At 37.3% G+C, this 12,410-nt stretch overlaps 2 protein-coding genes across 2 annotated transcripts; one reads left to right on the forward strand and one right to left on the reverse strand.

Annotated features, from left to right (window-relative positions):
- Positions 1-449: 449 nt before the first annotated feature.
- On the forward strand, positions 450-1,514 carry LOC113764954 (beta-D-glucosyl crocetin beta-1,6-glucosyltransferase-like). Its single transcript, XM_027309001.1, has 3 exons — positions 450-987; positions 1,095-1,220; positions 1,333-1,514. Exons 1-3 carry the CDS (start codon positions 450-452, stop codon positions 1,512-1,514), a joined length of 846 nt encoding a protein of 281 aa, XP_027164802.1.
- A 2,074-nt stretch (positions 1,515-3,588) lies between these two features.
- On the reverse strand, positions 3,589-6,748 carry LOC113765417 (CASP-like protein 1E2). Its single transcript, XM_027309586.1, has 2 exons — positions 6,345-6,748; positions 3,589-4,078 (listed from the first exon to the last, which is right to left on the reverse strand). Exons 1-2 carry the CDS (start codon positions 6,593-6,595, stop codon positions 3,739-3,741), a joined length of 591 nt encoding a protein of 196 aa, XP_027165387.1. The 5' UTR covers positions 6,596-6,748; the 3' UTR covers positions 3,589-3,738.
- Between the last annotated feature and the right edge of the window lie 5,662 nt (positions 6,749-12,410).

Genomic DNA, 12,410 nt, shown 5'->3' on the forward strand with positions numbered 1-12,410 from the left:
TGACCCTGGCCGGCCATTGGTCACTATCAAAGTCTTCGAGCTGTCTAAAATTGCATAAAACATTACCAAGTCCTTCTAAGTTGATGGCAACGGCAGTGGACAACTGAGCAATGCCTTTCTTTTGGACTATTCCTTCATCTTCTTCACTTCCACTTGGTCATTGTGATCTCATTCTCCTTTTGATTTGCAAGACTCAAATATGGAAAGAGAACAACCGTGTCTTGGAGTTCTAATGTTTCCACGGCTGGCTCATGGTCATACTTCTCCTTTTCTTGAGCTAGCTAAGAAACTCGCAAAGTGAAACTTCAGCATCTACTTTTGTTCAACTTCTATTAATCTCACCTCCGTCGAGAAAATTCTCTCCAGAACTTGCTTTGACCTTTCAATAAACTTAGAAGAACTCCACCGTCCATCTTTGCTGGAGCTTCCCCCCCACTACCATACAACCAATGGCCTACCACCCCATCTCATTGTCACCCTCATTCGAGCTTTGGAAATGGCAAGCTCATCCTTCTCCAGCATCATCAATAATATTCAACCAGACTTGCTTGCTTATATATGACATCTACCAGGCATGGGTGCCTCTGATAGCTTTAGTCCATCGTATTCCAGCAGTTCACTTCCAAACTACCGGAGCTACTGCATCTGCTTTCTTGCTTCGCCTGTTCAAAAATCGCAATGTTCAATTTCCAGCTGCCACAATTTTTCTGAGGGAGTTTGAAATGAAGAAGATGATAAGTTGTGGGGAATCCACATTAAATGATGGCAAAGATAAAGAACGAGTCTTTGATTGTATTGATCTATCTTCTGTGGTCATCTTGGTCAAAAGTTGCAATAACATCGAGAGTAAGTACATTGAGTTTCTCTCTGCCTTGGCTAAGAAAAAGACAATTCCAGTTGGTTCACTTGTTCAGGACCCTATTGATGATGATGATAATAATTCTAAGATAATGCAATGGCTAAATGAGAACCTCGAGCCTCAAGCATGTTTGTTTCTTTTGGTAGCGAGTGTTTTTTATCCGAGGAAATCTTAGAGATTGCTCATGGCCTGGATTATAGCAATGTTAACCATATTTGGGTAATTAGATTTCCAGGCGGGGAGAAAACAAGTGTTGAAAGAGCACTACCTGAAGGATACCTTGACAAATTGAAAGGGAAGGGATTAATATTGGAGGGATGGGCTCCTCAGGCCAAGAGCCCACCCAAGTATTGGTGGTTTTGTTTGTCAATGTGGATGGAGTTCGATCATGGAGAGCATAACATTTGGCTATGCAACTTGATCAGCCTCTGAATGCTAGGCCTGTAGTTGAGATTGGTGTCGGGGTGAAGAAGGGACGCCAAAGGCTGCGGAGATAGCCAGAACAGTAGTAATGGAGAACGCTGGAGAAGATATCAGGAAGAAAGCAAGAGAATTGAGTGAAAGAATTCAGTCGAATGTGGAGGAAGAAATCAGCGCTGTGGTGGAGCAGAGATGGGCTGAACCAAGAACCAGGCTACAAATTGTAGCCTATTAGAATTTAGAGTTGCCAATTTGCCCCCTGTTTGTTTGAGGATTTCATTTCCTTAACTCTCAAATTACAATCATTTCTGTATGAAAACGAATTTGGGATTTTACTAGGATTTTAAAATGATAAGCAATGGTTTATGAAACTTGTAAAACAAATCAAGAATTCGGAATGACTGTTGTGATTAGGCTTTAAACTCATTCAAGATAAAAGAGCAGCACAGAAACAGTGTTAGTACGCCTGGATCATAAGACCAACTTCAAAAGTTTGTTTTCTGAATAATGTTGTATACATGATGAGAATCAAAATTTTTCTGATTTGCACCGTAATGCTATATAAATTTGAGACACAACTTCAGCACCAAAAATCCTTGCATTTCCTAATGAAAGATAAAGATCTCTTCTTAAAACTGAATAAGAACAAAATTTCCTGGCCCTGAATCAAGTCTTAATAATCATCAATACATATTAGCACCTATCTCTACAGAATCAGAATTTCTTTCCTGATCTTCTCAACAACAAAAGCTCCATCATTCCCCACCATAAACGTGCCAGTTAAAGTCAACATTCCGTGATCATTAACGTATATGGTAACCTCCAAAACCTCGGCATGATACTTCTCAAAAGCCTTGGCAATCTTTCTCAATAAACCCCTTTTAGCAGGCAATTGGATCCCAAAAAATGCAACACCATTGCATAAACTAGCTGTAACAGAGGGATTCATCAAATACGTAGTACAACCAGATAAGACTGGCTTCTGCAGTAATGAGCTCTTCAGACCTTCCAATCTCTCTTTCTCTTGCTCCAAACTTCTAATATAGTTTATTGTCTCTGTCAGAGTCCTCTCCCTTGAGGGCTGCATAAGAAATATCAAAAACGACTGATTTCAAACCTTACAAAAAATTATACTATCACACAATTTTTTTTTCGAATTCTTCAATGAGAAAGAAGTAAAAATTCGAAATGGGTTGGACGAGTTGAATTTACCTTGGGAATTGGGAAGAGAGAAGGGACCAAAGACTGAAGAACGGAGTAGCTTTCAGCCATTTTCCCTCTTCTATTCCGTTCATTTTGGACACTTTTAATCTCAGAAGCTTCGGTCCTATCTCTTTTCTTGGAACTGCTCGAACCCTTTTCACAATTTGTCCTTTCAATGGCGGGATTGAACTCAGACAATGGTGGAATCAATGAATCCTTATACCCCTCCATAATTCCGATGAAAAGCTTTCCTATTTCCTCTTCCTCGTTCACTCGTTTTCGGCCCTTTTCTTTGGCAATCATATCAGACACCTAAATAAGTTACCGTCTAGTACTTTCTAGTGTGTGTTGTGTGTGTTTTGGGTCCATTTAAGAGACTGTTAGAAGAAGAATATTTGGCGCAGAAACAGAAAGGAGAAAAGTGAAGGAATTTTGCAGGAAATCGTTAGAGAACTGATTATATATATATATATATATATATAGGCTATGTCCACTTTGAGCGGTCATGTGCAGGGACCTGATAAAATTTTGCATTGCATGCATGCAGTTTGCTGTAGTTTTTCTTATCCTGAGCCGTTCGATCATCTACATTTATGATCATCAGACTCGTCACCCCTGATTTTGGTTGAGACTGTGGAATCCCCCGTTTACTCTTCTCCGCTGAGTTGATCTGGGTCGTTGATCGAAAACTGATTTCGGTTTTTACTGTTTTAAGTTGTTTGCAAGTAAAACCGGCACATGGGATGGTGCTTGGGCTGTAAGAAAGGATGAGATCTTGACACGTGTTAAACTCTTGGACCACTGTATCTCTTAGATTGACCACTTTTGTTGATTTTGAAGGTGGGCTCGTAATGATCTTTGATGTTTGCATGGTTGGGTTGGGTTGGGTTGGACCCCACCCTGCCATGGCAATTCCTTGATAGTAAATCGAATCTGCCTGAGTTGATCAAGCCCATGAAGATGCCTGAATTTTTTTTTGTGGCTGCTAAAATTTTCATTAAAAAAAAAAAAGAAGAAGAAGTGATTTTGGTAATTGCGAGCAAAGGTCAAGCACAAAGAAAATAATGATCATGATCTCAAATTTCTACATTTGATGCAAGCGAGCAAGAGCAAAACAAAGGTGCCATGAATTTAATAATAGATCAGTAAGTAAGTAATGCCGGCTACATTAACACCTTAAATTCCTTTCTTGAATAATATATAGTAATTAAAAAAAAAAAGGAACACATAAATTGCTTTTTGAACTTTTATTTGCATTAGTTGTGTTTCTTGTGTAGGTTGATCATAGCAAGCAACACCAGCAAGAGAAATGCTGCTGAGCCCAGCAAGGAAACGCCAATGGCTCCAGCCACCTGATTGCAGAACCTTCCGAACACGTTACAAACCTTGTTCCATTGCACATGGGAGTTTCCTCGGTAGCCGATGAGGCCAACAGCTAAGGCAGCTCCGCCGCCGGAAAAGAGCAGCGCCACCATCACTAGGTCAAGGGTGATGATCATCAATGCAAGACCTTTCTTTGCACCCCTATTTCCCAACACAAGCAGTAGTGAAAGGGCTGCATATGCACATGCTACAACATTTGCCACCACAAAGTACCTGAAACCAGCATCAACATTGGAAGATTTAGATATGGATACATGCAAGATGTTTTTGCATTCTATCTTTTTTGTCCTTTCCAAATGTAATTTTTGTTGTTGACTTGATTATTGTGTAGCTGGCTATAGTTCAGTATAATTCTCCTGATTTCGGGTTCTACCATAAAAACTTCATAGTAAGATGTATTGATGACTTGTTAGTCATTAATTCTTAAAGATCAGATATCTGTAACTTTCTGAGGTCCATTTTTCCTGTCAATTCCATTGATATTGAATGCCCAAGACGGGCCAAGCCTAGCTAAAAGGGCATATTTTATTCGCCTATATAGCGAAGTGCCAACTCCCTCTCCCAGCTGATGATTCCCACAAAGGGAGGGGAGTTGGCGATATTAACACAGGAGGGAGATAGGATAGGATAGGACCATTTGTCACATAAATGACAAATTGCTGGGGTTGTTGGCCTAATGACTTCAATAGGGGCAACTGAAGTCGACGTGAGCACGTACATGTTTGAGCTCAATTATCTCTCCATTATCAACCTATATAGTCCTGGAATTGGGAGTCTTTAGAAGTACTTTTCCAATCAATGAATTTTTGTTACCTTTGTGGGTACAATTAATGAAAAAGGAGAACTTAACATAAACAAGAAAAAAGAAAAAAAGAAGGAAAGGGCTGATTAACAAGAACCGGGGCGACGACTTTGCAAATTCAACTCGCAATCGTTTCATTTATATCACATAAGGACTTGAAACTTTTCGTTACACATCCATCCATCTAGACAAAGACGTACTTTATGGCATGCACATGCAAAGGGCATATGAAATACAGATATAATTGACCTTGATTTGATCCAACAAGTTGGCCGGGTTGGGTTGAGAGATGAGATGGAAAGAATTGAAAGCAGAGAATTCTCGATTTTAGAATTCTGCCTTGTATATATATAAAAAAAGGTACGTTTGATTCATGGTTCAAAGTTGCGGTTGCAATTCGAACCGTTCCACATTGATGTCGTCATATCGATCACGGTCTCGATGACATGTAAATTTTGAAACATTTAATACTCTAAAAAATTGTGAATAATATAAAAAAAATATGCAAAATAAAAAAAATTAGCAAAAGAAAATCTGTAAAATGTACTATAATAAATTGACTCGGGATGACTCAGTGTGATTCAACCGTTTCTATCTGTGTCGGAGACTTCTCAGCCAATTTCTCAGTGATACGATCCATGTATCTTAGAATCATCTCATCCTGATATCGGAACAGAAAGCATTATTCCGAGGATAACTCGGACGTCGGACTAAGCTTATTCTTTGAACCATGGTCTGAGTTACTTTGTTTTGTTTTTTGTCCCGTTTTTCACCATTGGGAAGCAAAAAGGAAGAAAGCGGTCGGCTGATGGGATGTTAATCTAAAAACCTATGAACTAGTTTCACATTTCAAGTTGTGGACTCACCATATCAAGAAAACACAATTCAAGTTCTCACAGAAAATATACTTTATTTGCTTCTCTTATAGATGGATACAAAGCTGTGCAATATATTTTATTTGCTTCAATTATAGACGTGGGTGCATAGCTTTGCTTATAAATTAGCAGCTGTTTGCATTAATTTCAGCTGACGTCGCCACGTTCACATCGCACAAAATTCGCCTTAGCCAGGCCAGATTCGGTATTCTTATTACTACTACTACTAATAATAATAATTTGGATACTAAGTATTTTATTGCTCTGGACCAGTATTCTTGTCATGCAATGGCCAACAGTTCATAGATATTAAGATAGGAATGCTAAATGCATAATTGGAGGTTATTTTTTCAGAGGATGTATGAACCTTTTTCTTTTTTTTTTTCAACGCTTCACTGTTTTTAAAGGTCCACATATACTAGAAATTCGCTTCAAGGGTACATAATAATTTCCATAAAAGTTTAGTATTAGAGAAGTAGAATTCCTCAAGGTTGTAAAAGGAGGACTAAACATAAAAGAATTACCACGAAAATCTTCCCTCTGAAATACTACTACTGTCTTTTTTGAAAACATCTTTCTAATCTTTTACTCAAAATCAGTATATAGAGAGGGCAATTAACATCAAAGTCTCAAAACACCTTTCTAATTATTTTTTCACACATTAAAAATACACACACAAAAAAAAAATGAAGAATCTACAAAATTGAGAATCTACAAAATTGATATTGAACATGCATGCTTAATTTTGTGTTTGTGTTGTGGGGAGAATGAGCGAGAGAGAGAGAGAGAGAGAGGCGCTTACACAAAGGCGGACATATAATGCCACTTAGCCGTGACCGGAACAGTTATAGGCGGAAGGGTTGAAACCACAGTCATGGAAACCAGCTTAGTCTGCTTGTCAACTCCCAGAACTATGGCTGCCACAAGCGTCGAAGCAAAAGCCAAGAACCTCAAGATCACGTCTGATCCCCTCACGCTGCTTTTGTTGGCCACCTCAACTTCTTTTCCCCTCCCCTCCAATCCACCATTGCTACCGATGTATTGACTCTCCATTCTTTCAGGAAAACTAACAAGGGATTCCTATCTGTGTCTTTTGTGTTGTGAGCAAGCTTCTATATGTAGCAGTAGGAAGGGGTGTGAAATTGAAAATAGAGGAGGTGATATTTGGCTGTGTTAGGAGCCCACTAAATAATGTAGTACATATGAGGAGGAGGCGAATGGGTTGATTTTATAGTCTTGAATGAACATATAAGTGTTGCTGTAACGTATACCTGTTTGTACGATCGAGGGCGATGAACCGGAGTACGCGTAGTTGAGGGTTGATGTAGACGCAAGTCATGGTCTGCCTAGGCTATTTCCAGAGCAATTGTCCCGGCAAACAAGTTAAAAGACAATTGTACCCTTTCTGACTTTGTTGACTTATATACTTTTCATTTTTTTTTTTATAAATCCCTCCTATCTTATCATCTAATCCAATTCAAGCCTCTCTCATATATAATTTTCATCGTTGCTTGTAATATGTTTGAATATAGTTGAAATTTTCATTTTGGATTTATTTATTTGATGCCCTCAGGACACACAATAAGAAGTGGATTTGATACTATATTTTTCACACAAAAAAAAAAAAGAAATCTTCTTGTTGCAACCGGTGGTCGTTTTAAAGGTTGCAAAAGTGTTGCAATAAGGTGACAAGATTTAATAGTGGATCCTTTTCTTTTTTGGGTACCCTTAAGGTACCAAGTTAGAAAAATCTTTTGTAATTTAAGTCAATTATAATAATTCATGTTGTTTATATACTTGAAAGAATATCAAGAAATTTCCTTGTGACAAACTTTGTTCATTAATATCCCTAAATGCCTCATCTATCCATATATAGGTTCCTGGGCCATGTATGTCAAGAGTTGTATATTGGAATGGGAAAAAAAAAAAAGAAGAAAAGAGCCCCCCAAGTGCTGCAAATAGCAAAACTAGGCAAAAAAAAAAAAAAAAAAAAACTTATAAGCAATGTTTCTATTATCTAAATAATTTAGAAAGGATGACTTCTTATTTTTGGCCCGAGAATATATTCTTGATTTCATGTTTTTCACTTAGGCTGGGACTCGAATTACTTACTCATTACACCAAGTTTCATTCGTTGAAGAAAAATACATATTGGTATTTTTAAAGGGCTTTACTGTCATTTAGCTGTGCTTTACCCGGGCACGACGAGAACTGATCTGGCAGCCTGCGAGCCGTGACGGATTGGTGCAAAATATCAGTTCACATTAATGCATGGGAGAGATGCGGCTTCACATTAATGGCTAATGCCAGCCGTGTTGGATTGCTGATTTATATGGACTTTGTTTCCTAATCTGTGATTATAATGATGATCAGTCCAAAGTTATTATCATACCATTTCCAGGAGTTCAATTGGAGCAAGTTATTATTATAGTGGCAGTATTCACAGAGTTCCATTGGAATCACACAATTACTAGAAGATAATTAGGAGATAATGACCATCAGAAGAAGGGGTTACGTGATTAATTGACCCAAGAAAAATCTTCGTGGGACAGAGGGACAGTTGTGGACAGAAGATTTGAAGCTTTTCTTTCTTTATTGGAGTTGAAGAAATCTTTTGGCAGCCTGATTGGCAATATCCAAGTTGACCATTTTTCTGTTCCCACCGGCAACAAGTTGATTTATTACTACTATTCAACTATAGGAGGAGAGATTTTTTACGACTTGAATTTGAGGCGTGTAACTGAAGAATTGATTTGACTCTAATTATTAATTTGTATCTTTGATGTAAGAGTCAAGTTTCATTAAACAAATACTCCAGAATCAACTAACGTTACAAATCACACAAAATTCTTTGGTTTTCCTACTAACTTTGGAGCTGAAAATACGGCACGGGATTGATAACCTTTGCATCGTGAAATGCTAGTCAAAGGCAAGCTCTTATACTTTTCTCTTTTTTTTTTTTTGGTTTCACGAAGGAAATGGATTTACATTTACAACAAGTGGGCCGCAGTTAGTTTTTACACGGAATTTAAGCTTCCATTAAGGTAACTCTTGACCAAGGTTTGTAAAATCGGGATCCTACTTAGGATCGATTTTAGTTTCACAGGATCGGATCGTAGGATCGGATCGTAGAATCGTAAGATCCTACCAAAAGCTCCTAATTGCAATTAAAGGTTGCAATTCTTTGATAAATTACAAATATACCACAAATATTTTCATTTACTTGCAAAATGGAGCTTCGTATTTCACAAATTTACAAAAAAATTGTAGGATCGTACGATTCTACCGATCCTACCGATCCTGCTACGATTCTATGCTATCCTACAGAGATTAATATGATTTGCGACTCTGAATACGATCCGGATCGATTTTGGTTATCCGGATTGTAGGATCGTACGATCCTACGATCCGGATCGCGATTTTGACAACTATGCTCTTGACATGACAAATCTAAACTAGTAATGCAGGCATTTTTGATAAGTTTTGTGTTTCCTTTTTATCTAGCTTTTTTTTTTAACTAAAATTTTTTTAGTTCAAAAATGATTTTAAACCTCACAATAAAAATACAAAACTACGAAAGAATATAAAAATCAAACTAGAAATTTCACGAACACCTGATTAATATTCTTACTGGTTAAGTTAAATTAGTTAATAGTAATTGGAAACGCTTTTTTTATTTCATTGATGAGTAAACAAACTCTCAATTGATGTGAAGTTTGAACGTGGAAAAACATGGCATTACTCTTTTCACAAGTGAAAAAGTTGTAGTAGTCAGTAAAATTGTAGGAAAATTCGACACCGGTCCGCCTCCGCAATAGGATCAATTATTTAGAGACAAACGGGTCCCGGACAAGCCATTCGTTGGGCCAACTGTTAATCTAGACTTTAGAGTAATAAAAGTGACGGACTTAAATTAGTTATAGTGCTAATACTAAAAGGGATAGGATAGGATATATCATATATTATAGCACTTTTTTTTTTTTTTTTCCTTCAGTGGATATCCGACTGCACTGACAATCGACTAGTCCTTTGCTGGGCCTGATCCCCGCACCACCAAAAAGCCAGAGATTGTTAACGAGGGCAGATTCGACGCAAAAGAATTTTGGACTTCATTTGAGCAAGTAAATTCCAACCCGGTGTAACAACAACAGTTAAATTTGAGGTAAAATTGACAAACTCGTAAGAGGTTTTTTTTTTTTTTTTTTCCAAATATATAGAGTCCTTCAAATAAGATACAATTGTAGTCTTTGTCCATATCATTTATTTTTTGACTCTTTTCTGGTTCAAGGATAGGATAGAGACATAAAGTGGGTAGCATGTATACGTAAACAGTAGTCGAGACAAGACTGCGGGGTGTGAATGCATTTATTGAATTTGGTTGGATGTATTGTTTGTTAGAGAGTAGAGCTCCAAAGATATTATCAGAGGCGTCGTGTCTGCCCGGGAGCCACAGTCTCCTTCCTCATTTGTTGGTCAAATTTCCACATGCTCCCCACAAACCAAATGGTCCAATTATCTAGATGTGTTTTTTTTTTTACGCAATTATCTAGATTTGTTTTGATGGCGGCTAATCAATGATGTGTTGCTCTCACCCAGTCACCCTACCCTGTAGGAGTATGAACGAAACAAAGCAGCCTTTGGTTTGATCCTTTCATGACTTCAGAATGATGATGTAGACCAAGTCTCAGCCCTTGAGGAAGAGATGTGGTTAGCAACTTTGGCCTTCTAGCAAAATTTTTGTAAACAAAAGTCAAAGCACCCCATCATCTTTCTCAAGGTGCAAATGAGTCAAATTTAATCAATTAGCTTGCTACTTTACTCGATCGTGACTCAAGTTTGAACTCGCATTGATAGAATTTGAGAACTCGAATTCGAACAACTCCAGTTATTCAACTGAATTAGTATGAAATGTTTATTTTACGAGTATAAAATGTCTATTTTATTCCTTGTTTAAAAATATATAACATATAAATTTATATTTCTTAAACTCAATTAAGCTCGATTGATCTTGAATTAAGCTTGATTAGGCTCGATAAGGTTGAGTTTGAGTAATGCAAAACAAAATTAAACTTGAGTCCAAATTTTTTAACTCGAAAAATCTAGCTCGAGTAGACTCGAGTGTGCGCCACTCCCTGTCCATGCAAAACAATACTTCGCCTCCGTTCTTTTATTTACCAGTTTCAAACGACTTTACTGCAGCGAAATTGGTGGCAAGCACCATGCATTTCTATTAGTGATCCCTACATATGTCCAAACCTGGATGTTGTTATCATACATGATTTTACTAACTTCTTGTTTAGATTGATGATTATTTTGCTATTGCGTTTAAGCGTCTAAAAATATCTATTCCTTATGCACATAAACAACTCTCAGTCACATTCCCATAATAAATTCTGATGAGTATGCCAATATTATAAGTGTGCTGTTAGATTAACCAATTTGGTTTCATGGCACATGGAAAATTTTCATGAAAATTAAGACATGAGTATGCATGCATTAATTCTTCCACTGAATCCTTGGATGCATGTTTGTATACGTCTTTTGTCCCAACTCAGATCACACTGCAGCACCAGATCTTCACCGATCGATATTAATATGTGACGCTGAAGTATGATTGTAACCAGACAGATTATTTTGTTTTCGATACTGCAATTCTCATTCAAACGTACCTGGTATCTTAAAGTCCAAATGACACAATTTGAGCTGGACAAAAGTGGGGAGGGCATTAGATTTAGCAGAAGACTTTTTCAAATATCAATGGATCCCATCATTTTTTGGGCGTTGTCTGTCTCATTCTTCTGAGTAGGTTCTTGAGCTTGAGGATTGTCTTGACTCCTGAGAGATGACGGGACTCAAATCAATAGAGAGTCAGAATAGAGACTTCCTCAAAGCAAGGTAGGTCCAAATCTTTACTAAACATGGACCATACATCACCTATACACCAAGAATGAAGATATTAGATATGCTAATGAGTTAATGTAGAAAGTTACAGGATCAACCTTAATGCCGTTTGCAGAAGCGAAAAGGATAGATGCATTGTGGTTTTATACATTACAGTGAATGGATGCTACAAGCCATCAAACATCTAAACCCGGTGCTACAAGATATCAATTTGATAACCATGTGGTTTTTGGTAAAGATTCCAAATCTTACGAGAAAGAAGGAAGAAACGAGAGGACTTCATAAGAATGCTCCTCTCCAATTAAACTAGGTCTTGGAGACAAATCGATTTGCTCTTTTTTTTTTAAAAAAAATATATGGTTGCTTTAGAATCTCTTTTGAACTAAACAAAAACAAATGTTTTGTTAGGCTATTAGTAGCTTCTTATTTGATTTCTTGTCTTCTATCCACCCTTTTTTTTTGGTCACAATAACAAGGTAAATGAGTCAGATTTACTTGATTAATATTTGATGGAATTCTTGATATAATGCACTAGAACTATATGTTAACCACCGCATACAACAATAGCGAGTATGGATATATGCCACCTCATTTTAAACAGAATTTGAACTTTAATAATTCTTATACACATGGCATATATTTATGCTCGTTAATATAATATATATACGAGATTAACTCTAATAACAAAACTACGAGACGAATTCAAGCTTGTTTGGTAAATGAGAGTGACAACCTAAATTGGCTTTTGGGGGCGTCAAGCCATATAATTATTTGACACTTATCGTGCCTAAGCGAGTAATGATCTTTGGTATCCAATGTTGAAGTATTAAGTAGTATGTGATTTGACTGGCAACCGAGGACTTTCTCAAAGGCTCAAATTTGTTCCAGTTTTGGATTATACCTCAGAAAACCCACCATTTTCTTGACTTGGGCAGACAACTTCGTGGCCTGCCATGTTGGGCCATTA

The sequence above is a fragment of the Coffea eugenioides genome, chromosome 3 (assembly GCF_003713205.1).
Source record: "Coffea eugenioides isolate CCC68of chromosome 3, Ceug_1.0, whole genome shotgun sequence".
NCBI classification, from domain to species: domain Eukaryota; kingdom Viridiplantae; phylum Streptophyta; class Magnoliopsida; order Gentianales; family Rubiaceae; genus Coffea; species Coffea eugenioides.

Bases quoted from the DNA above. Each gene is read 5' to 3' on its own strand.
- LOC113764954 (XM_027309001.1), top strand. From the start codon at position 450: ATGGCCTACCACCCCATCTCATTGTCACCCTCATTCGAGCTTTGGAAA. The intron at 988-1,094 runs GTTTGTTTCTTT...TTAGATTTCCAG, and splicing joins GAACCTCGAGCCTCAAGCAT to GCGGGGAGAAAACAAGTGTT. The intron at 1,221-1,332 runs GTTTGTCAATGT...GGGGTGAAGAAG, and splicing joins ACCCAAGTATTGGTGGTTTT to GGACGCCAAAGGCTGCGGAG.
- LOC113765417 (XM_027309586.1), bottom strand. From the start codon at position 6,595: ATGGAGAGTCAATACATCGGTAGCAATGGTGGATTGGAGGGGAGGGGA. The intron at 4,079-6,344 runs GTAAGCGCCTCT...TGCTGGTTTCAG, and splicing joins CATTATATGTCCGCCTTTGT to GTACTTTGTGGTGGCAAATG.